The 22,223-nt window shown below is 54.0% G+C and overlaps 1 protein-coding gene across 1 annotated transcript in view; it reads left to right on the plus strand.

Moving 5' to 3' along the window:
* SHTN1 (shootin 1) overlaps positions 1-22,223 on the plus strand; it is a 51,101-nt gene that overhangs the window by 24,579 nt on the left and 4,299 nt on the right. The window contains exons 4-12 of the mRNA XM_075348119.1: positions 1,295-1,690; positions 2,902-2,999; positions 4,073-4,154; positions 6,910-7,004; positions 7,735-7,881; positions 8,061-8,214; positions 10,701-10,809; positions 16,040-16,122; positions 16,460-16,566. Coding sequence (XP_075204234.1) covers positions 1,295-1,690; positions 2,902-2,999; positions 4,073-4,154; positions 6,910-7,004; positions 7,735-7,881; positions 8,061-8,214; positions 10,701-10,809; positions 16,040-16,122; positions 16,460-16,566 — 1,271 coding nt within the window. The remainder of the gene's footprint in view (positions 1-1,294; positions 1,691-2,901; positions 3,000-4,072; positions 4,155-6,909; positions 7,005-7,734; positions 7,882-8,060; positions 8,215-10,700; positions 10,810-16,039; positions 16,123-16,459; positions 16,567-22,223) is intronic.

The raw sequence follows: 22,223 nt of genomic DNA on the forward strand, positions 1-22,223 counted from the left end.
ATCTCATTACATCCCGCGTCCAGAAAGCTGATCCCCCCCGCGCTTGTCATCTCCCCGCAATGGAGGACTGCGGGGAAGAGGTGACACTTACTACTGAGCCCCGAGTGCTCGTCATCACCCCGCGATGGAGGACTGTGGGTGAGAGGAGACACTTACCGGTGAGACCCGGCGGCACCACTGCTCCTGCCTCCTCCTATTAGCACAGTGCGGTTCTGATCCGCAGCCACTCTGCAGCTTCTTGTCTCACAAGACACTGTCTTTATAAATCATCATTGCCATGCGGGCCCCAGATCCCTCACTAATGGCTGCAAAAGGGCCAAACGCCGCAGGGCAGGACAGCCCGTCACCGGGAAGAAGACACTGTCCTGCATTACCGCCATCTGCCGAAACCCCTCCCCCCTCTTTATTCTGCCGACACCCCCTCCCTCCTCTTTATTCTGCTGACCCTCCTCCCCCCTCTCTTTATTCAGCTGACCCCCCCCCTTTCTTTATTTAGCTGACCCTCTTCCCCCCCCTTTTTATTCTGCTGACCCTCCCCCCCCCTTTTTATTCTGCTGACCCTCCCCCCCCCTCTTTATTCTGCTGACCCCTCTCTTTATTCTGCTGACCCTCCTCCTCCCTCTCTTTGTTCTGCTGACCCTCCTCCTCCTCCTCCCCCTCTTTATTCTGCTTCCCCTCCTCCCCCCTCTTTATTCTGCTGACCCTCCTTCCCCCCCCTCTTTATTCTACTGACCCTGCTCCTCCCCCCCTCTTTATTCTGCTGACCCTCCTCCTCCCCCCCTCTTTATTCTGCTGACCCACCTCCTCCTCCCCCCTCTTTATTCTGCTGACCCACCTCCTCCTCCCCCCTCTTTATTCTGCTGACCCTCCTCCTCCCCCTCTTTATTCTGCTGACCCTCCTCCTCCCCCCTCTTTATTCTGCTGACCCTCCTCCCCCCCCCCCCTCTTTATTCTCCTGACCCTCCTCCCCCCCCCCTCTTTATTCTGCTGACCCTCCCCCCCCTCTTTATTCTGCTGACCCTCCCCCCCCCCTCTTTATTCTGCTGACCCACCTCCTCCCCCCCCCTCTTTATTCTGCTTTCCACTCCCCCTTGGTTTGTGCCCCCCGGGTGGTCACGTCTGGTCAGCGCCACCTCCTGGTGGACCTGTGACACCACCCATCTGAGTGTCTGAATTCCCGGATCATCTGCACAATCTTCGCTGTCAGTGATGATTTCTGCCCTGAGACAGCAGAACCTCAGCGAGTCCGGAGTGTGAGCCCAGACATCCACCGCTGCTGACAATGTGTCCTCAGACTCTGGGGCCGTGGGCGGACGAAGCGTCATCACTGGAGAGAATGTCACGGCTCCCACTCACGGGGGGGGGATGGCCCAGAGGGGTCCGTGCTGTGTGCAGGGCCGGACTCCATACAGGGGACATAGGACTTGTTTATTGGGGAGACGGCTGGAGGATAAGACCCCCTCCTGTTTTGTGACTGACCCCGGGGCTCCCGCACAGTCGCACTTTGTCTCATGGCTTCTTCTGTGTTTTCTTCACTGGCAGCTAAATAAGGAGAACAAGAACCTGAAGAGGCTCAGTATGATGTACATGGGCAAGCTGGGGCCGGAAACCATCAGCAAGGAGATCAGCCTGGAGCCGGAGGAAGACGCCGGAGGCTGCACCTCCCCGGACTGTCAGCACGACCTGAGAGGTAGAGGGGGCGGCGGAGACTGGGGGGCAGCACAACCTGAGAGGTAGAGGCGGAGACCGAGGGGCAGCACAACCTGAGGAGTAGAGGGGGCGGCGAAGACCGGGGGTGAGCACGACCTGAGAGGTAGAGGGGGCGGCGGAGACCGGGGGTGAGCACAACCTGAGAGGTAGAGGGAGCGAAGACCGGGGGTCAGCACAACCTGAGAGGTAGAGGGGGGCGGTGGAGACCAGGGGTGAGCACGACCTGAGAGGTAGAGAGGGCGGCGGAGACTGGGGGGCAGCACAACTTGAGAGGTAGAGGGGGCGGCGAAGACTGGGGGGCAGCACAACCTGAGAGGTAGAGGGGGCGGCGAAGACTGGGGGGCAGCACAACCTGAGAGGTAGAGGCGGAGACCGAGGGGCAGCACAACCTGAGAGGTAGAGGGGGCGGCGAAGACCGGGGGTGAGCACGACCTGAGAGGTAGAGGGAGCGGCGAAGACCGGAGGCAGCACAACCTGAGAGGTAGAGGGGGCGGAGGACCCCGGGGGTCAGCACAACCTGAGAGGTAGAGGGGGCGGCGAAGACTGGGGGGCAGCACAACCTGAGAGGTAGAGGCGGACACCGAGGGGCAGCACAACCTGAGAGGTAGAGGGGGCGGCGAAGACTGGGGGTGAGCACGACCTGAGAGGTAGAGGGGGCGGCGGAGACTGGGGGGCAGCACAACCTGAGAGGTAGAGGGGGCGGAGGACCCCGGGGTCAGCACAACCTGAGAGGTAGAGGGGGCTGTGGAGACCCGGGGGGCAACACAACCTGAGAGGTAGAGGGAGCGAAGACCGGGGGTCAGCACAACCTGAGAGGTAGAGGGGGCGGCGAAGACCGGGGGTGAGCACGACCTGAGAGGTAGAGGGGGCGGCGGAGACTGGGGGGCAGCACAACCTGAGAGGTAGAGGGGGCGTCGGAGACTAGGGGGCAGCACAACCTGAGAGGTAGAGGGGGCGGCGGAGACTGGGGGGCAGCACAACCTGAGAGGTAGAGGGGGCGAAGGCCGGGGGTCAGCACAACCTGAGAGGTAGAGGGGGCGGGGAAGACCGGGGGTCAGCACAACCTGAGAGGTAGAGGGGGCTGCGGAGACCCGGGAGCAGCACAACCTGAGAGGTAGAGGGGCGGAGGACCCCGGGGGCAGCAGATATTGGCGGATGGTGTAACCTCATTTATATAATTTTCTTATCTAGAACTTCAGGAACGAATCATTCGTCTCGAGGACGAGAAGGCTACGATATCTGGAGACCTGGAGAAGAGCTGCTGCAAAGTGGAGGAGCTGATGGGAGAGGTGAGTGCAGGGGGATGTGGAGGCCGCGTGCCGAGACCCTGCCGTATACCGAGACCCTGCCGCGTGCCGAGGCCCTGCTATATACAGCTCTGTCCAAAAGTCCTAGGCAGGTGGGGAGGAACGCTGCAGTCACCGACGCCTCCATTCTCAGTATCCGGTGTGATCGGCTGGCGCCTCTGCCCTCAGTATCTGGTGATCGGCTGGCACCTCTGCCCTCAGTGTCTGGTGATCGCCCGGCGCCTCTGCCCTCAGTGTCTGGTGATTGGCTGGCGCCTCTGCCCTCAGTGTCTGGTGATTGGCTGGCGCCTCTGCCCTCAGTGTCTGGTGATTGGCTGGCGCCTCTGCCCTCAGTGTCTGGTGATTGGCTGGCGCCTCTGCCCTCAGTGTCTGGTGATTGGCTGGTGCCTCTGTCCTCAGTGTCTGGTGATCGCCCGGCGCCTCTGCCCTCAGTGTCTGGTGATCGCCCGGCGCCTCTGTCCTCAGTGTCTGGTGATCGCCCGGCGCCTCTGTCCTCAGTGTCTGGTGATCGCCCGGCGCCTCTGTCCTCAGTGTCTGGTGATCGCCCGGCGCCTCTGTCCTCAGTGTCTGGTGATCGCCCGGCGCCTCTGTCCTCAGTGTCTGGTGATCGCCCGGCGCCTCTGTCCTCAGTGTCTGGTGATCGCCCGGCGCCTCTGCCCTCAGTGTCTGGTGATTGGCTGGCGCCTCTGCCCTCAGTGTCTGGTGATTGGCTGGCGCCTCTGTCCTCAGTGTCTGGTGATCGCCCGGCGCCTCTGTCCTCAGTGTCTGGTGATCGCCCGGCGCCTCTGTCCTCAGTGTCTGGTGATCGCCCGGCGCCTCTGTCCTCAGTGTCTGGTGATCGCCCGGCGCCTCTGTCCTCAGTGTCTGGTGATCGCCCGGCGCCTCTGTCCTCAGTGTCTGGTGATCGCCCGGCGCCTCTGGACAGAATATTGAGGACGGAGGAGATGGGCGGTCACCGGATACTGAGGACGTTTCCTTCTCTACACCTATATACACGTACTGTGCTCGGACCCTATAGATACAGGATTTATAGCTCGTCTTTCTTTCTCCGTTAGGTGAACGTCACAAGACGGGAGAACATCGCTCTGCAGAAGGAGGTGTACGACCAGAGAAAACTCCTGGAGAAGTACAACCGAGGTGAGCAGCGCCGCATTCCAGGGGGGCTCTCCAGCATTCTTATTAGTAATCAGCTGGCTTCTGTGTGGGGAACACTCGGGCACCTCTCTCTGTGCTCTGGGGTCGCTTGTGCACCTCTCTTCTTCTCTCGGGGCCCCCTCTCTCCTTCTTCTCTCGGGGCCCCCTCTCTCCTTCTTCTCTCGGGGCCCCCCTCTCTCCTTCTTCTCTCGGGGCCCCCTCTCTCCTTCTTCTCTCGGGGCCCCCTCTCTCCTTCTTCTCTCGGGGCCCCCTCTCTCCTTCTTCTCTCGGGGCCCCCTCTCTCCTTCTTCTCTCGGGGCCCCCTCTCTCCTTCTTCTCTCGGGGCCCCCTCTCTCGGTGCTCCCTCTCTTCTTCTCTCGGGGCCCCCTCTCTTCTTCTCTCGGGGCCCCCTCTCTCGGGGCCCCCTCTCTCCTTCTCTCGGGGCCCCCTCTCTCCTTCTCTCGGGGCCCCCTCTCTTCTTCCCTCGGGGCCCCCTCTCTTCTTCTCTCGGGGCCCCATCTCTTCTTCTCTCGGGGCCCCCTCTCTTCTTCTCTCGGGGCCCCCTCTCTTCTTCTCTCGGGGCCCCCTCTCTCCTTCTCTCGGGGCCCCCTCTCTCCTTCTCTCGGGGCCCCCTCTCTTCTTCTCTCGGGGCCCCCTCTCTTCTTCTCTCGGGGCCCCCTCTCTTCTTCTCTCGGGGCCCCCCTCTCTTTCTCTCTCTCGGGGCCCCCCTCTCTTTCTCTCTCTCGGGGCCCCCCTCTCTTTCTCTCTCTCGGGGCCCCCCCTCTCTTTCTCTCTCTCGGGGCCCCCCTCTCTTTCTCTCTCTCGGGGCCCCCCTCTCTTTCTCTCTCTCGGGGCCCCCCTCTTTCTCTCTCTCGGGGCCCCCCCCTCTTTCTCTCTCTCGGGGCCCCCCTCTCTCTCTCTCTCTCTCGGGGCCCCCCTCTCTTTCTCTCTCTCTCGGGGCCCCCCTCTCTTTCTCTCTCTCTCGGGGCCCCCCTCTCTTTCTCTCTCTCGGGGCCCCCCTCTCTTTCTCTCTCTCGGGGCCCCCCTCTTTCTCTCTCTCGGGGCCCCCCTCTCTTTCTCTCTCTCGGGGCCCCCCTCTCTTTCTCTCTCTCTCGGGGTCCCCCTCTCTTTCTCTCTCTCTCGGGGCCCCCCTCTCTTTCTCTCTCTCTCGGGGCCCCCCTCTCTTTCTCTCTCTCTCGGGGCCCCCCTCTCTTTCTCTCTCTCGGGGCCCCCCTCTCTTCTCTCGGGGGCACCTCTTCTTCTTCTCTCTCGGGACTCCCTCTCTTCTCTCGAGGCTCCCTCTCTTCTGTCGTGGCCCCCTCTCGTCTCTCGGGGCCCCCTCTCTGTGTTCCCACCCGTGGCTCGGTGCATGCCGCAGAGTTTGGGTGGTCCGCCCTGTGTGCAGACACGTCTCTCCGGGGGCCTGTGATTAGTAATTAGGGTGTATTGAGCGGTGTGCAGCCGGATGTGTTGGCGGTGCGGGCTGATTGTAATCACCGGCTGTGGCGGACGGCGCTGTTTGTTTGCTTCATCAGTTAATGGGATTAGAAACTTAGGCTAATTGTAGCGTTTACACTAACGAGCCGGTGAGTGTGAGGGCGAGCGCCGCCGCCTGTCAGTGCTGCGGGGGAGGGGCGGACACTTTCGCTGCCTCCGTCCTGCTGCTGTTCGGAGCCGGTTCTCGCAGTTGTCACCTCGTTGTCACCCCTCTATCTTCTCTTGTGTCAGAGCAGATGGCTCCTCTCCCGGCCCCCGGTCCCGCGTGTGTGTGTCCCACCCCCCCCCCCCACAATCTTTATACCTGTCCCTTCCCCTGGTGTTCGTGTATTTTGCACCAGTTGCGGTTGCTCTTTCTTCCGTGGTTTTTATCCTCCATCACTGACCTCTATGGTGACATATCACCTGCACGACGGCAGCGGGAGGCCCGGCTACAACCACACACGGAGCCAGTGTGTGGGGTGCAGCACAGGGGGGGGATCCAGTGTGTGGGGTGCAGCACAGGGGGGGGATCCAGTGTGTGGGGTGCAGCACGGGGGGGATCCAGTGTGTGGGGTGCAGCACGGGGGGGGGATCCAGTGTGTGGGGTGCAGCACGGGGGGGATCCAGTGTGTGGGGTGCAGCACGGGGGGGGGGAGGATCCAGTGTGTGTGTGGGGTGCAGCACGTGGGGGGATGCAGTGTGTGGGGTGCAGCAAGTGGGGGGGATCGTGTGTGGGGGGATACAGTGTGTGGGGTGCAGCACGGGGGGGGGGGATGCAGTGTATGGGGTGCAGCACGGGGGGAGGGGATCCAGTGTATGGGGTGCAGCACGGGGGGAAGGGGGTTAGTGTCTGGGGTGCAGCCAGGGGGGGATACAGTGTGTGTGGGGTGCAGCAAGTGGGGGGGATCCAGTGTGTGGGGTGCAGCACGGGGGGATCCAGTGTGTGGGGTGCAGCAAGTGGGGGGATCCAGTGTGTGGGGTGCAGCACGTGGGGGATCCAGTGTGTGGGGTGCAGCATGGGGGGGGGGATACAGTGCGTGGGGTGCAGCACAGGGGGGGGGGATACAGTGTATGGGGTGCAGCACGGGGGGGGGGGGGTACAGTGTGTGGGATGCAGCAAGTGGGGGGGGATCCAGTGTGTGGGGTGCAGGACGTGGGGGGGGATCCAGTGTGTGGGGTGCAGCACGGTGTGTGGCTGCCTTTCTCTTGCTCCCCTCACCCCTGTTTTATGGATCTCCTCATTCTGGGGTCGGTGACGACTTTCACACTTCCTTTGCAGTCTCCATCTTGGCCGTAGAAGAATATGAAGAACTGCAGAACAGCTTAGAAATGGAGAAGGATCTCCGCGTAAAAGCCGAGTCACTGGCACAGGAGGTACGGGGCAGACACCGGGGGATAATACACAAGAGGTACGGGGCAGACACCGGGGATAATACACAGGAGGTACGGGGCAGACACCGGGGGCAGACACCGGGGATAATACACAGGAGGTACGGGGCAGACACCGGGGATAATACACAGGAGGTACGGGGCAGACACCGGGGGCAGACACCGGGGATAATACACAGGAGGTACGGGGCAGACACCGGGGATAATACACAGGAGGTACGGGGCAGACACCGGGGATAATACACAGGAGGTACGGGGCAGACACCAGGGGCAGACACCGGAGGATAATACACAGGAGGTACGGGGCAGACACCGGGGATAATACACAGGAGGTACGGGGCAGACACCGGGGGCAGACACCGGAGATAATACACAGGAGGTACGGGGCAGACACCGGGGATAATACACAGGAGGTACGGGGCAGACACCGGGGGCAGACACCGGGGGATAATACACAGGAGGTACGGGGCAGACACCGGGGGTAGACACCGGGGATAATACACAGGAGGTACGGGGCAGACACCGGGCATAATACACATCAGGTACGGGGCAGACACTGGGGGCTGTAACTTCTGGTGGATTCCGTACTCCTTGTTTATGACACACGGTGGCTGCGCTGTGACGGACCCTCAGCTGTGCGCAGGCTATTGGCGGTTCTGTGGGTCGATCCCCTCGATCCTGGATCCGTTCTCAGCTTTTTCCGCTGTCTTTTCAGATGTACATTGAGCAGAGTTCCCTGAAGAGACAGAGCTGCCTTCTGCTGCAGAGCATCGCTCCTGACGAGCAGTTACTGAAGGCCCTGGATGAGAACGCCAGATTAACCCATTCCCTGGAGGAGGCGGAGATCCGGCACCAGCTGCAGGTGCGGCATAGGGACCCCCCGCACCCCTGCCAGCCCCCACAGAGGAGTCAGTGCTCAGCAGCACAGAGCGTTTCAGGGCTGGAGCGTGGTTTGTCGGCACAGACTGCAAATCATTGTAGTGGAAGAAGCTGGTCCCCGCAGCACAGAGGATTTCAGCAGTCACATACGTTTCCTTTCAGGTGAAGGAATTGGAGGAGCAACTACAGGAGGCGAAACTGCGGAAGGAGGTTCAGAGCCTGAAGAAGCAGCTGGAGCTCCTGGAAGACGAGAAGAAGGATCTGGAGAGCCGGGCGCACAGCGCCGAGACCGCGGTGAAGGACCTGAAATACTCCGGTACCTGGACTCTCCCGCGGCTGTGTGAAGGGGATTATTACCGGGGGTGGAGTCTGGCTGTGTGCGGGGGGGGGGGGATTGGAGTCTGGCTGTGTGTGCGGGGGGGGATTGGAGTCTGGCTGTGTGCGGTGGGAGGGCGGAGTCTGGCTGTGTGCGGGGGGGGATTGGAGTCTGGCTGTGTGCGGGGGTGGGGGGATTGGAGTCTGGCTGTGTGCGGGGGGGGGGGAATTGGAGATTGGAGTCTGGCTGTGTGCGGGGGGGGGATTGGAGTCTGGCTGTGTGCGGGGGGGATTGGAGTCTGGCTGTGTGCGGGGGGGGGGATTGGAGTCTGGCTGTGTGCGGGGGGGGGGATTGGAGTCTGGCTGTGTGCGTGGGGGGGGGGGAATTGGAGTCTGGCTGTGTGCAGTGGGAGGGCGGAGTCTGGCTGTGTGCGGGGGGGGGATTGGAGTCTGGCTGTGTATGTGCGGGGGGGATTGGAGTCTGGCTGTGTGCGGGGGGGGGATTGGAGTCTGGCTGTGTGCGGGGGGGGATTGGAGTCTGGCCGTGTGCGGGGGGGGATTGGAGTCTGGCTGTGTGTGTGGGGGGGGGGAATTGGAGTCTGGCTGTGTGCAGTGGGAGGGCGGAGTCTGGCTGTGTGCGGGGGGGGATTGGAGTCTGGCTGTGTGCGGGGGGGGATTGGAGTCTGGCTGTGTGCGGGGGGGGATTGGAGTCTGGCTGTGTGCGGGGGGGGATTGGAGTCTGGCTGTGTGCGGGGGGGAATTGGAGTCTGGCTGTGTGCGTGGGGGGGGGAATTGGAGTCTGGCTGTGTGCAGTGGGAGGGCGGAGTCTGGCTGTGTGCGGGGGGGGGGGATTGGAGTCTGGCTGTGTGTGTGCGGGGGGGATTGGAGTCTGGCTGTGTGCGGGGGGGGGGGGATTGGAGTCTGGCTGTGTGTGTGCGGGGGGGATTGGAGTCTGGCTGTGTGCGGGGGGGGATTGGAGTCTGGCTGTGTGCGGGGGGGATTGGAGTCTGGCCGTGTGCGGGGGGGGGGGATTGGAGTCTGGCTGTGTGTGTGGGGGGGGGAATTGGAGTCTGGCTGTGTGCAGTGGGAGGGCGGAGTCTGGCTGTGTGCGGGGGGGGATTGGAGTCTGGCTGTGTGCGGGGGGGGATTGGAGTCTGGCTGTGTGCGGGGGGGGATTGGAGTCTGGCTGTGTGCGGGGGGGGATTGGAGTCTGGCTGTGTGCGGGGGGGATTGGAGTCTGGCTGTGTGCGGGGGGGGATTGGAGTCTGGCTGTGTGCGGGGGGGGGATTGGAGTCTGGCTGTGTGCGTGGGGGGGGGAATTGGAGTCTGGCTGTGTGCAGTGGGAGGGCGGAGTCTGGCTGTGTGCGGGGGGGGATTGGAGTCTGGCTGTGTGCGGGGGGGGGATTGGAGTCTGGCTGTGTGTGTGCGGGGGGGATTGGAGTCTGGCTGTGTGCGGGGGGGATTGGAGTCTGGCTGTGTGCGGGGGGGGGATTGGAGTCTGGTGGCTGTGTGCGGGGGGGGGATTGGAGTCTGGCTGTGTGCAGTGGGAGGGCGGAGTCTGGCTGTGTGCGGGGGGGGAATTGGAGTCTGGCTGTGTGGGGGGGGGGATTGGAGTCTGGCTGTGTGTGGGGGGGGGATTGGAGACTAGCTGTGTGCGGGGGGGGATGAGTCTGGCTGTGTGCGGGGGGGGGATTGGAGTCTGGCTGTGTGCGGGGGGGGATTGGAGTCTGGCTGTGTGCGGGAGGGGGATTGGAGTCTGGCTGTTTGCGGGGGGGATTGGAGTCTGGCTGTGTGCGGGGGGGGATTGGAGTCTGGCTGTGTGCGGGAGGGGAGGGGGATTGGAGTCTGGCTGTTTGCGGGGGGGATTGGAGTCTGGCTGTGTGCGGGGGGGGATTGGAGTCTGGCTGTGTGCGGGGGGGGGATTGGAGTCTGGCTGTGTGCGGGGGGGGGATTGGAGTCTGGCTGTGTGCGGGGGGCGATTGGAGTCTGGCTGTGTGCGGGGGGGAGGGTGGAGTCTGGCTGTGTGCGGGGGGGGATTGGAGTCTGGCTGTGTGCGGGGGGGATTGGAGTCTGGCTGTGTGCGGGGGGGGTTTGGAGTCTGGCTGTGTGCGGGGGGGGTTTGGAGTCTGGCTGTGTGCGGGGGGGGGATTTTGGAGTCTGCCTGTGTGCGGGAGGGATTGGAGTCTGGCTGTGTGCGGGGGGGGGGATTGGAGTCTGGGTGTGTGCGGGGAGGGATTGGAGTCTGGCTGTGTGCGGGGGGGGGGGATTGGAGTCTGGCTGTGTGCGGGGGGGGATTGGAGTCTGGCTGTGTGCGGGGGGGGATTGGAGTCTGGCTGTGTGCGGGGGGGGATTGGAGTCTGGATGTGTGTGGGGGGGATTGGAGTCTGGCTGTGTGCGGGGGGGATTGGAGTCTGGCTGTGTGCGGGGGGGAGGGGGGGTCCGTCTGTGTGCAGCAGATTATTATAATTTTTTTTTTTCTTCCTCTAGTTGAAGAACTCCAGAAGCGGCTGCATCAGGCGGAGAAAGCGGCTGCTCCTCCTCCTCCCCCGCCACCGCCTCCTCTGCCGCCTCCACCACCGCCAGCAAACCCCATCCGGTAAGATGTAGGGAGGGTCCGGCTGCTGCCGCCATCAATCCCCTAATCTTCCCATTGGGTTCCGTCCTGCAGGGTCTGAGACGAGCGCCTGAAAATGGGGAAGACTGCCCTATATGGGGGAGGTGTGGATGCTGGGTGTAGTAGTGGGTGACTGTTGTCCCCTATAGATGTATACGGGGAGGTGTGGATGCTGGGTGTAGTAGTATGGGACTGTTCTCCCCTATAGATGTATACGGGGAGGTGTGGCTGTTGGGTGTAGTAGCGTCAAGGGAGGAATTTGGGTTGAAGACTGCTAATTATAAACTTATTAGTTTGTTTTTTACATACCACTTGCATTATGTGGATTTTCAGCAATGACGTCGTTTTCTGCACTGGAAAGCCTCTGACCAGACCTGGAGATAAATCTACACAACACGCACAGACTTGCATACAACGTGCTCATGATATACATCTATAATCAGTTTGCAGTCTCTGGAATGGGCAGAGCAGGTGCAGGGTGTTTCTACAGACTCTTTACAGTTTTTCCTCATTGTTTTAAGAACGTGCTTCACAAGACCGGGTGAGTTTGCCTACCTGGGTACTGAACCCTGGCGCCACCAAAGCGCACACTGATATTCAACTGTCACAGATGTTAGTCCATGTTACTTGGGCCATCATTGAGAAGAGATCTCATGGCAGAGAAAGCTTACCGCCCTTCATCCACAGACCTTCCTCAGTCAGCCGGCTCACTGAGTCTCGCACTCCACTCTTTGTTGGTTCGCTTGTTCCTGTAGGGATTTAAGAACACAAGGAGTGACAGAAGTCACTGACGTGACCGGTGTCACTGAGGCATGGTCTTTATGCATGGTAAAGGACTCCTCAACTCTAGGCCGGTTCACTGCTTCTTGGTCAGCTGCACCTGTGCGGGGATCTCCATCTGATTCCATCAGCTCAGATCTAGACTTTCTTTTCGGTATACCTAGCTTATTTGACAACAGGAAAGATCTACATCCTACATACATTTTGACTCTTACCTACCTCTGCTCCACCCATCTAGAGAGGCATTTACGTCACTTCCTCCTGTACCGATAGGAGGGGAGAGAGTGGCTTAAATTTAGACTACCTCATGTTGTGTAACCTGTAGCATATCCAGTGCAGAATCGACCACCATCTGGTTTCATCTATAAAAACAAAAACTAAAAGAAATATGCATTAGATCATTCCTATAACAGACATATATTCCTACATTCATAATAATCCAATAAACAGGACATAACTGTTGCAAAAGAAAAGCCAACTTTAAAGCCTATCAAATATGTCTGCTGCTGGAAAAATTTAATAGATATCTACTCACTCCCTTTTTATTTTTTGTTTTATATACTACTTTGGCAAAATATATAGTTCTATAACAGTAAACAATATGATTAACCATCCGATAAATATAACTTATACTCTACTGGGGAATTTTGAAACTACAACACAGTTCATAGATTTTCTGTATCTACAAAAGAAAGGAAAGTAATCAGTATTGGCATTTTGTATGCAAAAGTAATACAAAATAAAAACATAACCATAAAAACAAAAAAAAAATAATTTGTATATTTTAAGAAATATGCTTTTCCCTGCAAAATTAATTTAATTATTTAAATAGCAGCAGAATACTATTGATAATCTCCTATGAAATTATGAACTCTAAGGATTAAACAAAATCCACTCCACCAGCCGGAAAAAACACTTGTTAGTACAAAAGACAGAAACCGCTTTGTAAATCTGCTGAGGCTACCTTTTTTTCTTCTTTTACAACCTGTGATAACCAGCAGCGTACTGTATACCCTCCTACACATCCCTGCAGGAGTGCGAGAGCATCATTAAAATAGATGGCTTGGGACTGGAAATCACTGCAACGAAAACAAGCAGTCCGGGGCTCCCCCCTGTGTCATTAGGGAAGGTTGGGGCAGACTCGTGGGTGCAGCCGGACTGTGGGCAGTATCTTGGGAAATCTCCTGGGACTGATTTAAAGGGATACTGTGATACTCTGGGAAAAGGCACACCTGGCTTCAGGTAGATCATTACTGAATTCACAGGGAGTTTACCCACAACATTAGGCCTTTTTGACTGTAATAGTCCACATCAGATTTATTAGCACATGGCATAGAGAGCATCACAGTAGGGAGTGCCCATAGGGGCAAGTCTCCTCACACCTTTCTGGGAAATATAATTTAGTCATGGTGAGAGTAATACCTCCTTCTCCATCATAATTTATGGCGGCCTTTAATTTATTTAACAAATGAACCAGCAACTCACACTGGGGCAAAAATAGCAAAATATGGTCGGGAGTTATATCAGACACTTTATTATACATTTATGTGCTGCATGTTTTGGTTACGGTTTCGAGGGTACCCAGCTAAACACTGAGATTTGGGGGTGTGACACTTTCTTTGATAGTGACCGGGCTGACCACAACACCAACAATTCTGTTGCTGGCTCTGCTGGTTTTGTTGATTGGGAGCTACGTATATGGGGTTTGGGCCCTGTCGGGGCATGGGCTGTGGCGGGGGCTGCACCGGCACATTTGTATACACTAATTGATCTTGAACCCATCTTTTTAAAGCGGCACAATACTGTTGCCCACTTTGGAAAGTGGTGTCATCAGTGCCTGGGGGTATTGTGAGATGGGGTTCCATTAAGGGCCAAAAACTGTCTCCTGCTTTTGTCTTGGTGAGATTAACCAGGTCCTTCTGAGCAGCTGAGTATAACTGATGGACCTGTAGCATCTTCCTATAAAATTGCATAGGGTTAATTTCGGGATCTGGCAGGCAGGGGATTAATGCCGCTGACTGGGTGGGGTTGAAAGGGACATATTTAAATGAGGGCTGTTCCTCGTCAGGTTTGGGGTAAGGCTCACTATGTGTCCTAGGGAAAAAAGGGGGATCCAAGGGGAGGGGATTGGTAATTGGGGAGCGTGACGGCAGACTGGCCGGTGAGGGGAGAGACGGCATTGCAGGTATGGGAGGGACCAGGGGTATGGGTGTGGAAAGGGTTAAGGGATGCTGTCTTGTGACTGCAGCATCTGTGAATATCTCCGGGACAGGGGAATAGAATGGGGATCAGGTTGTGGGGCAGCAACAAAACAACCTATCGGAGGACCCTCAGATCTGTCCTCAGACTCGGGTAACATATAGTAAAACACAACATCTCCTCGCTCATCTTCATCTTCAACCTCAATATATCCTTCCAACAGCAATGCCTGCGATATTCTGCCAAACAATTCTGCATCATTCAACAATCTCCTGTCTTGTAACTTGCCCTTTTTTGCTTTCAATGCTGTTGCCCATAGTGACGGTTGTAACCGACCTCCTTTTGGTAATTCTAACATTTTAAAAATCTCCAAGGCATGGCGTACAGCTTTCTTCCCTTCTCTCTCTGCAACTAGCTCTAACACATTCTGTGAACCTTCAGGCCTCTCAGCTTTCGGTCTCCTCTGTCTGAACATTTTTACTATCTTGGTGGTGTCTGGATTACTCTAATATATGACTATGCGGTGTGCGTTACAGCCCGGCCGAAACTTAAGGCTACACCTCTATACTAGCTGGCAACTCCTCAGCTATATAGTAATAAGGGTATCCCGCGTCACGGAGGAGGGGTACAAAATGTATTCCCTCCGGACTTGATCAGCTGCACCAATATTTTTTATTGTCCTAACTCACTATCTTCGGTCACGTGAAAATCTTCTGTGTCACGGAGGAGGTCGTACAAGAATGCGTATGCACATACAAACAAGTCCCGGCCTCTGGACTTGGTCAGCTGTACCAATATTTAAACGTCCTAACTCATTATCTTCAGTCTCAGGAACCCCCCCGCGTCTTTAATTACAGACCGGTTCAGTCTAACTAGCTATATCCAGCCACCACCGTCTTTCCTGCCCTAACCACCGTCCTCTGGATACCTTGTGACACTCGATCCACACCTCAGGGCTGGGATCGTGCTCTGAGCTCCAGCGGGCACTACCCCTGAGTCACAATCAGGAACCGTTTAACACCGATAAGGACACACAGCTTGTCACTCCTTCCTCTCCAAGAACAACCACAACGGCAGTGAATACAAAATATGTAACACTTACCGAGGGTTGTAGGGGGATCAGCCTGGTTGGAGTGGAGGGAGCTCTCAGTCTGTGACATCCAAACGATCGGTATCTCCAGGTCAGCAGTGTGTCCGTGGAGCCCCACGCTGATGGGCGCCAAACTGTCAAGGGAGGAATTTGGGTTGAAGACTGCTAATGGAGTCCTCATTTGAGATATCCAGAGACTGTGCCGTATTAGCTGTATATCAGTGCCAATATATATCAATGTATATAAGACAAATAACACACAGACATGCTCTCCCTGAGTCAGCTTCAGCAACTGAACTTGTTATATATTGAAAGAAACTTAATTATTACAGAAGGCACCTTCGGCCTTGAAAATGATACACAGAGTTTATGGGAGTGTCACTCCCCTATTTCTCCCAGCATATTGTACAATACATCTGTTCATTAAAACATTCTTTCTGTGTGGACACTACTGATAAGAGTTTGTAGCTTCACATTTTGGGTTCATTATCTTTGGTTAACCCCTTCATGACTATACAACTTTGAATTATACTATGGGTCTGTGCGATGGCTACATAGACAGACAGATAATTATGCATCTACATCTATATTTTGATTATTTATATACACAGATATTCATATTCTTTATATACACACCTCCACAGTAGTATGTGACTGCTGTCCCCTATAGATGTATACGGGGAGGTGTGGATGCTGGGTGTAGTAGTAGGTGACTGTTCTCCCCTATAGATGTATACGGGGAGGTGTGGATGTTGGGTGTAGTAGTATGTGACTGCTGTCCCCTATAGATGTATACGGGGAGGTGTGGATGCTGGGTGTAGTAGTAGGTGACTGTTCTCCCCTATAGATGTACACGGGGGAGGTGTGGATGTTGGGTGTAGTAGTTTGTGACTGTTGTCCCCTATAGATGTATACGGGGAGGTGTGGATGTTGGGTGTAGTAGTATGTGACTGCTGTCCCCTATAGATGTATACGGGGAGGTGTGGATGCTGGGTGTAGTAGTAGGTGACTGTTCTCCCCTATAGATGTACACGGGGGAGGTGTGGATGTTGGGTGTAGTAGTTTGTGACTGTTGTCCCCTATAGATGTATACGGGGAGGTGTGGATGCTGGGTGTAGTAGGTGACATTTCTTTTCTTCTCAGCTCTCTCATGTCTATTATTCGGAAGAAGCCCTCGGTGGTGGCTGCGGTGGTGAAGCAGGAGGTCGCTCTGCAGCCGGGGAGCGGTGAGAGCGGAGGTGATCCTGAGCGGAGGGGGGGAAGGGTGCACATCGGCCGGGCAGGGGGGAGGGGGGAGGTCAGGGGGGAGGTCAGTGGGGAGGGGGGGGGGGAGGGCGCAGGTCAGCCGGGCAGGGGGGAGGGCGCAGGTCAGCCGGGCAGGGGGGAGGGCGCAGGTCTCTGATTGGAGGCTTCAGCCTTACATCATTATGCCGTTTCTGTGCCACTGTGCCCAGTCCAGTGAGTCACTGTGGGTGGGGTCTGGAGGGGGCGGGGCCTCTGGGGAATGTGGGGGGCTGTTTATTTAGGGGTCACTGACCCCTCGCTGTTTCCTCCCTCCAATAGGGAAAGCAGGGGACCTGAAGCGGCAGGCCGTGGAGGAGATGATGGACCGGATCAAGAAAGGCGTCCACCTGCGGCCCGTGCAGCAGACGCTCCGAGAGAAGACCCAGGTGAGAACAACAGATCGCATCCACCACTGATCCACAGCATTACTGCTGGGGTGACTGGACCCCAAAACTCACAACTTTCCCATTACCTGCTGCCAGTCACCTCCAGAGCTGCACTCACTATTCTGCTAAGATCTGATCATGTAACAGCAGAATAGTGACTGCAGCTCTGGAGGTGACGGGAGGATAAGACCTGATGTAACAGCAGAATAGTGACTGCAGCCCTGGAGGTGACGGGAGGATAAGACATGATGTAACAGCAGAATAGTGACTGCAGCTCTGGAGGTGACAGGAGGATAAGACATGATGTCACAGCAGAATAGTGACTGCAGCTCTGGAGGTGACGGGAGGATAAGACGTGATGTAACAGCAGAATAGTGAGTGGGTGATTAAACTATATGGAGGACTAGGGGGGGTGCATTATATTATTTGTAATCCCTTTCTTCTGCATGTTGGGCTGGGTGGGGGTCACAGTTTGTGTCATATTGTGTTGGGGTAGTTGGGGAGGGGGGTACAGTAGGGTCACCATAGTGTGTGTGTGTGTGTGTGTGTGGAGGGTTCTGTGGGGGCTGTATTTGGGGGGCTGTCTTGTTGGCGTTGTACGTTATGGTGCAATAGGAGGATAATTACTTTCATAGAGCTGTATAATGGTAGTGAGTGCGATTGTGTGACCCAGGAGAGGGGGCGAAATAAGAGCTTCCAATATGAGTCCCAGGAGATCAGAAGACGACGGCACAATCCATTCCTATCCAAAATGTGCTTTATTTAATCCAAGAAGTGCATTAAAAAGCGGGGAGAGGCGGGTGCAGGCCCCCAGGGGACGACGGACGTTTCGCACCTCCTAGTGTTTCCACGTGGACCCATGACCAGTGTGCTATTGGATAAAGTCCCGAGCATTACCTTCTCCTTTCAAAATTTCAAGGTATAGCGCGGTGGTGCAGAGCCACATCTGTTTTTGTATACGAAATAAGAGCTTCTGCTGCGCGCCCCCCCCGCCGTGGTCTCTCCGCCCTTCAGGTTTTGTTGCTGCTCAATAAGAAACATTTAAGGAAATCAGGTTGGATGAACACAGAACTTAATCACATGCTAAAAAGGAAGAAAGAAATGTTTATTAAATGGAAAGAGGGAGGCATATCAAAAGAAGAATATAACACCGTCTGCAAAACCTGCAGGGCACACATCAGATTAGCCAAAGCTGATAATGAAATAAGGCAGCAAGAGAGGTCAAAAGCAATACAAGAGGATTTTGGAGTTATGTCAAAAATAAGAGAAAAGTCAAAGATGTTATAGGAATTTTACAGGATGAAAATGGTGAAGTTGTAAAAAATGAAGTTCAGAAGCCGAACTTTTAAATTGTTATTTTGCATCTGTTTTCTCTGAAAAAGTAAAAGTAAAATCAACTGATCTTCACCGTTCTATTGTAGGATTAGAAGAATCCGGGCCATCAATAAACAAAAAGAGATAGTGAGGGAATACTTAGCTAACATTAATGAATTCAAGTCCCAGGTCCAGATGAATTACACCCCAGAGTACTGAAGGAGTTAGCAGAGGAAATATTACAACCACGCTTCATCATTTGTGAAAATTCTTGGAGAACAGGAGAAGTTCCAGAAAACTGGAGAAGAGCAAATGTTGTCCCTAGCTTCAAAAAGGGGAAGAAGGTGGACCCAGGGCACTACAGGCCTGTGAGCCTGACCTCCATACCAGGAAAGTACCTGGATGAGAATGAAGTGATTAACCAGAGCCAGCATGGGTTTGTAACTAATAAGTCATGTCAGACTTAGTTTCTTTCTATGACAGAATCATTGACTGTGGATCAGGGAAATGCAGTAGATATAGTATATCTTGACCTCAGCAAAGCATTTGACAAAGTATCTCCTACAATCCTTATTGAAAAAATGACCAAGTGTGGAATGGACAAGGCAACTGTTAGATGGATTCATAACTGGCTTAGTGATCGGAGTCAGAGTGGTCATAAATGGCTGCACATCCAGGGGGAGGACTGTCTCAAGTGGGTACCACAGGGCTCTGTCCTGGGCCCGATGTTGTTCAACATCTTTATCAATGATTTAGATGAAGGAATTAAGGGTAAACTGATTAAATTTGCTGATGACACAAAGCTCGGAGGAATAGCGAATACTAGAGAAGAGAGAGAGTGGATTCAACAAGATCTAAACAAGCTGGAACAATGGGGAGCAACTAATAGAATGGTTTATAACAGGGAGAAATGCAAAGTCATACATCTCTGCAAGAATAATGAAAAGAGCATATACAGCATGGGAGGAATAGCGCTATCCAACAGCATGTGTGACATATACAGCATGGGGGGAATAGAGCTATCCAACAGCATGTGTGACATATACAGCATGGGAGGAATAGCGCTATCCAACAGCATGTGTGATATATACAGCATGGGAGGAATAGCGCTATCCAACAGCATGTGTGATATATACAGCATGGGAGGAATAGAGCTATCCAACAGCATGTGTGACATATACAGCATGGGAGGAATAGCACTATCCAACAGCATGTGTGACATATACAGCATGGGAGGAATAGAACTATCCAACAGCATGTGTGACATATACAGCATGGGAGGAATAGAACTATCCAACAGCATGTGTGACATATACAGCATGGGGGGAATAGCGCTATCCAACAGCATGTGTGATATATACAGCATGGGAGGAATAGAGCTATCCAACAGCATGTGTGATATATACAGCATGGGGGGAATAGAACTATCCAACAGCATGTGTGACATATACAGCATGGGAGGAATAGAACTATCCAACAGCATGTGTGACATATACAGCATGGGAGGAATAGAGCTATCCAACAGCATGTGTGATATATACAGCATGGGGGGAATAGAACTATCCAACAGCATGTGTGACATATACAGCATGGGAGGAATAGAGCTATCCAACAGCATGTGTGATATATACAGCATGGGAGGAATAGCGCTATCCAACAGCATGTGTGATATATACAGCATGGGAGGAATAGAGCTATCCAACAGCATGTGTGACATATACAGCATGGGAGGAATAGCACTATCCAACAGCATGTGTGACATATACAGCATGGGAGGAATAGAACTATCCAACAGCATGTGTGACATATACAGCATGGGAGGAATAGAACTATCCAACTGCATGTGTGACATATACAGCATGGGAGGAATAGAACTATCCAACAGCATGTGTGACATATACAGCATGGGAGGAATAGAACTATCCAACAGCATGTGTGACATCTACATCATGGGAGGAATAGAGCTATCCAACAGCATGTGTGATATATACAGCATGGGAGGAATAGCGCTATAAAACAGCACGTGTGACAGCTACAGCATGGGAGGAATAGCGCTATCCAACAGCATGTGTGACATATACAGCATGGGAGGAATAGAGCTATCCAACAGCATGTGTGACATATACAGCATGGGAGGAATAGCGCTATCCAACAGCATGTGTGACATATACAGCATGGGAGGAATAGCGCTATCCAACAGCATGTGTGATATATACAGCATGGGAGGAATAGCGCTATCCAACAGCATGTGTGATATATACAGCATGGGGGGAATAGCGCTATCCAACAGCATGTGTGACATATACAGCATGGGAGGAATAGCGCTATCCAACAGCATGTGTGACATATACAGCATGGGGGGAATAGAACTATCCAACAGCATGTGTGATATATACAGCATGGGAGGAATAGAGCTATCCAACAGCATGTGTGACATATACAGCATGGGAGGAATAGCGCTATCCAACAGCATGTGTGACATATACAGCATGGGGGGAATAGAGCTATCCAACAGCATGTGTGATATATACAGCATGGGAGGAATAGATCTATCCAACAGCATGTGTGATATATACAGCATGGGAGGAATAGAGCTATCCAACAGCATGTGTGATATATACAGCATGGGAGGAATAGCGCTATCCAACAGCATGTGTGACATATACAGCATGGGAGGAATAGCGCTATCCAACAGCATGTGTGACATCTACAGCATGGGAGGAATAGAGCTATCCAACAGCATGTGTGATATATACAGCATGGGAGGAATAGATCTATCCAACAGCATGTGTGATATATACAGCATGGGAGGAATAGAGCTATCCAACAGCATGTGTGACATATACAGCATGGGAGGAATAGTGCTATCCAACAGCATGTGTGATATATACAGCATGGGAGGAATAGCGCTATCCAACAGCATGTGTGACATATACAGCATGGGAGGAATAGAGCTATCCAACAGCATGTGTGATATATACAGCATGGGAGGAATAGCGCTATCCAACAGCATGTGTGATATATACAGCATGGGAGGAATAGCGCTATCCAACAGCATGTGTGACATATACAGCATGGGAGGAATAGAGCTATCCAACAGCATGTGTGATATATACAGCATGGGAGGAATAGATCTATCCAACAGCATGTGTGATATATACAGCATGGGAGGAATAGCGCTATCCAACAGCATGTGTGATATATACAGCATGGGAGGAATAGATCTATCCAACAGCATGTGTGATATATACAGCATGGGAGGAATAGAGCTATCCAACAGCATGTGTGACATATACAGCATGGGAGGAATAGTGCTATCCAACAGCATGTGTGATATATACAGCATGGGAGGAATAGCGCTATCCAACAGCATGTGTGACATATACAGCATGGGAGGAATAGCGCTATCCAACAGCATGTGTGACATATACAGCATGGGAGGAATAGCGCTATCCAACAGCATGTGTGATATATACAGCATGGGAGGAATAGAGCTATCCAACAGCATGTGTGACATATACAGCATGGGAGGAATAGAGCTATCCAACAGCATGTGTGACATATACAGCATGGGGGGAATAGAGCTATCCAACAGCATGTGTGATATATACAGCATGGGAGGAATAGCACTATCCAACAGCATGTGTGAAAAAGACTTAGGTATACTAATAGATCACAGACTGCACAGGAGTCAGCAGGGTGACGCAGCAGCAAAAAAGGCAAACCCCATTCTAGGATGTAATAACAGAAGCACACAGTCTAGATCACGTGAAGTCATTATCCCCTTAACTCCTCTCTGGTCAGACCTCATCTGGAATATTGGGTCCAGTTCTGGGCACCACATTTTAAAAAAGACATCAACAAACTGGAGCAAGTTCAGAGAAGAGTGACCAGAATGGTGACCGGTCTGCAAACCATGTCCTATGAGGAACGGTTACAGGATTTAGGATTGTTTAGCTTGCAAAAGAGAAGACTGAGAGGAGACTTAATAGCGGTCTACAAATATCTTACAGGCGGTCACACTGTAGAGGGATCAGTGTTATTCTCATTTTCACAAGGAAAGACTAGAAGCAATGGGATGACACTGATGGGAGACAGTGAGGAGATCAACGAGTGAAACAGGCGGCCACGAGAGGTGGGGAGGTCTCCTTCAATGGAGGTCTTTAAAAAAAGGTTGGACGGACATCTGTCTGCGATGATTTACTGAATCCTGCTTTGAACCGGGGGTTGGACCAGAAGACCCCGGAGGTGCATTCCAACTCTAATATTCTATGATTACACCAGCAGAATAGTGAGTGCAGCTCTGGAGTATAATACAGAAGGTCCATTCCAACTCTAATATT

The sequence above is a fragment of the Anomaloglossus baeobatrachus genome, chromosome 5, assembly GCF_048569485.1.
Source record: "Anomaloglossus baeobatrachus isolate aAnoBae1 chromosome 5, aAnoBae1.hap1, whole genome shotgun sequence".
NCBI lineage: Eukaryota > Metazoa > Chordata > Amphibia > Anura > Aromobatidae > Anomaloglossus > Anomaloglossus baeobatrachus.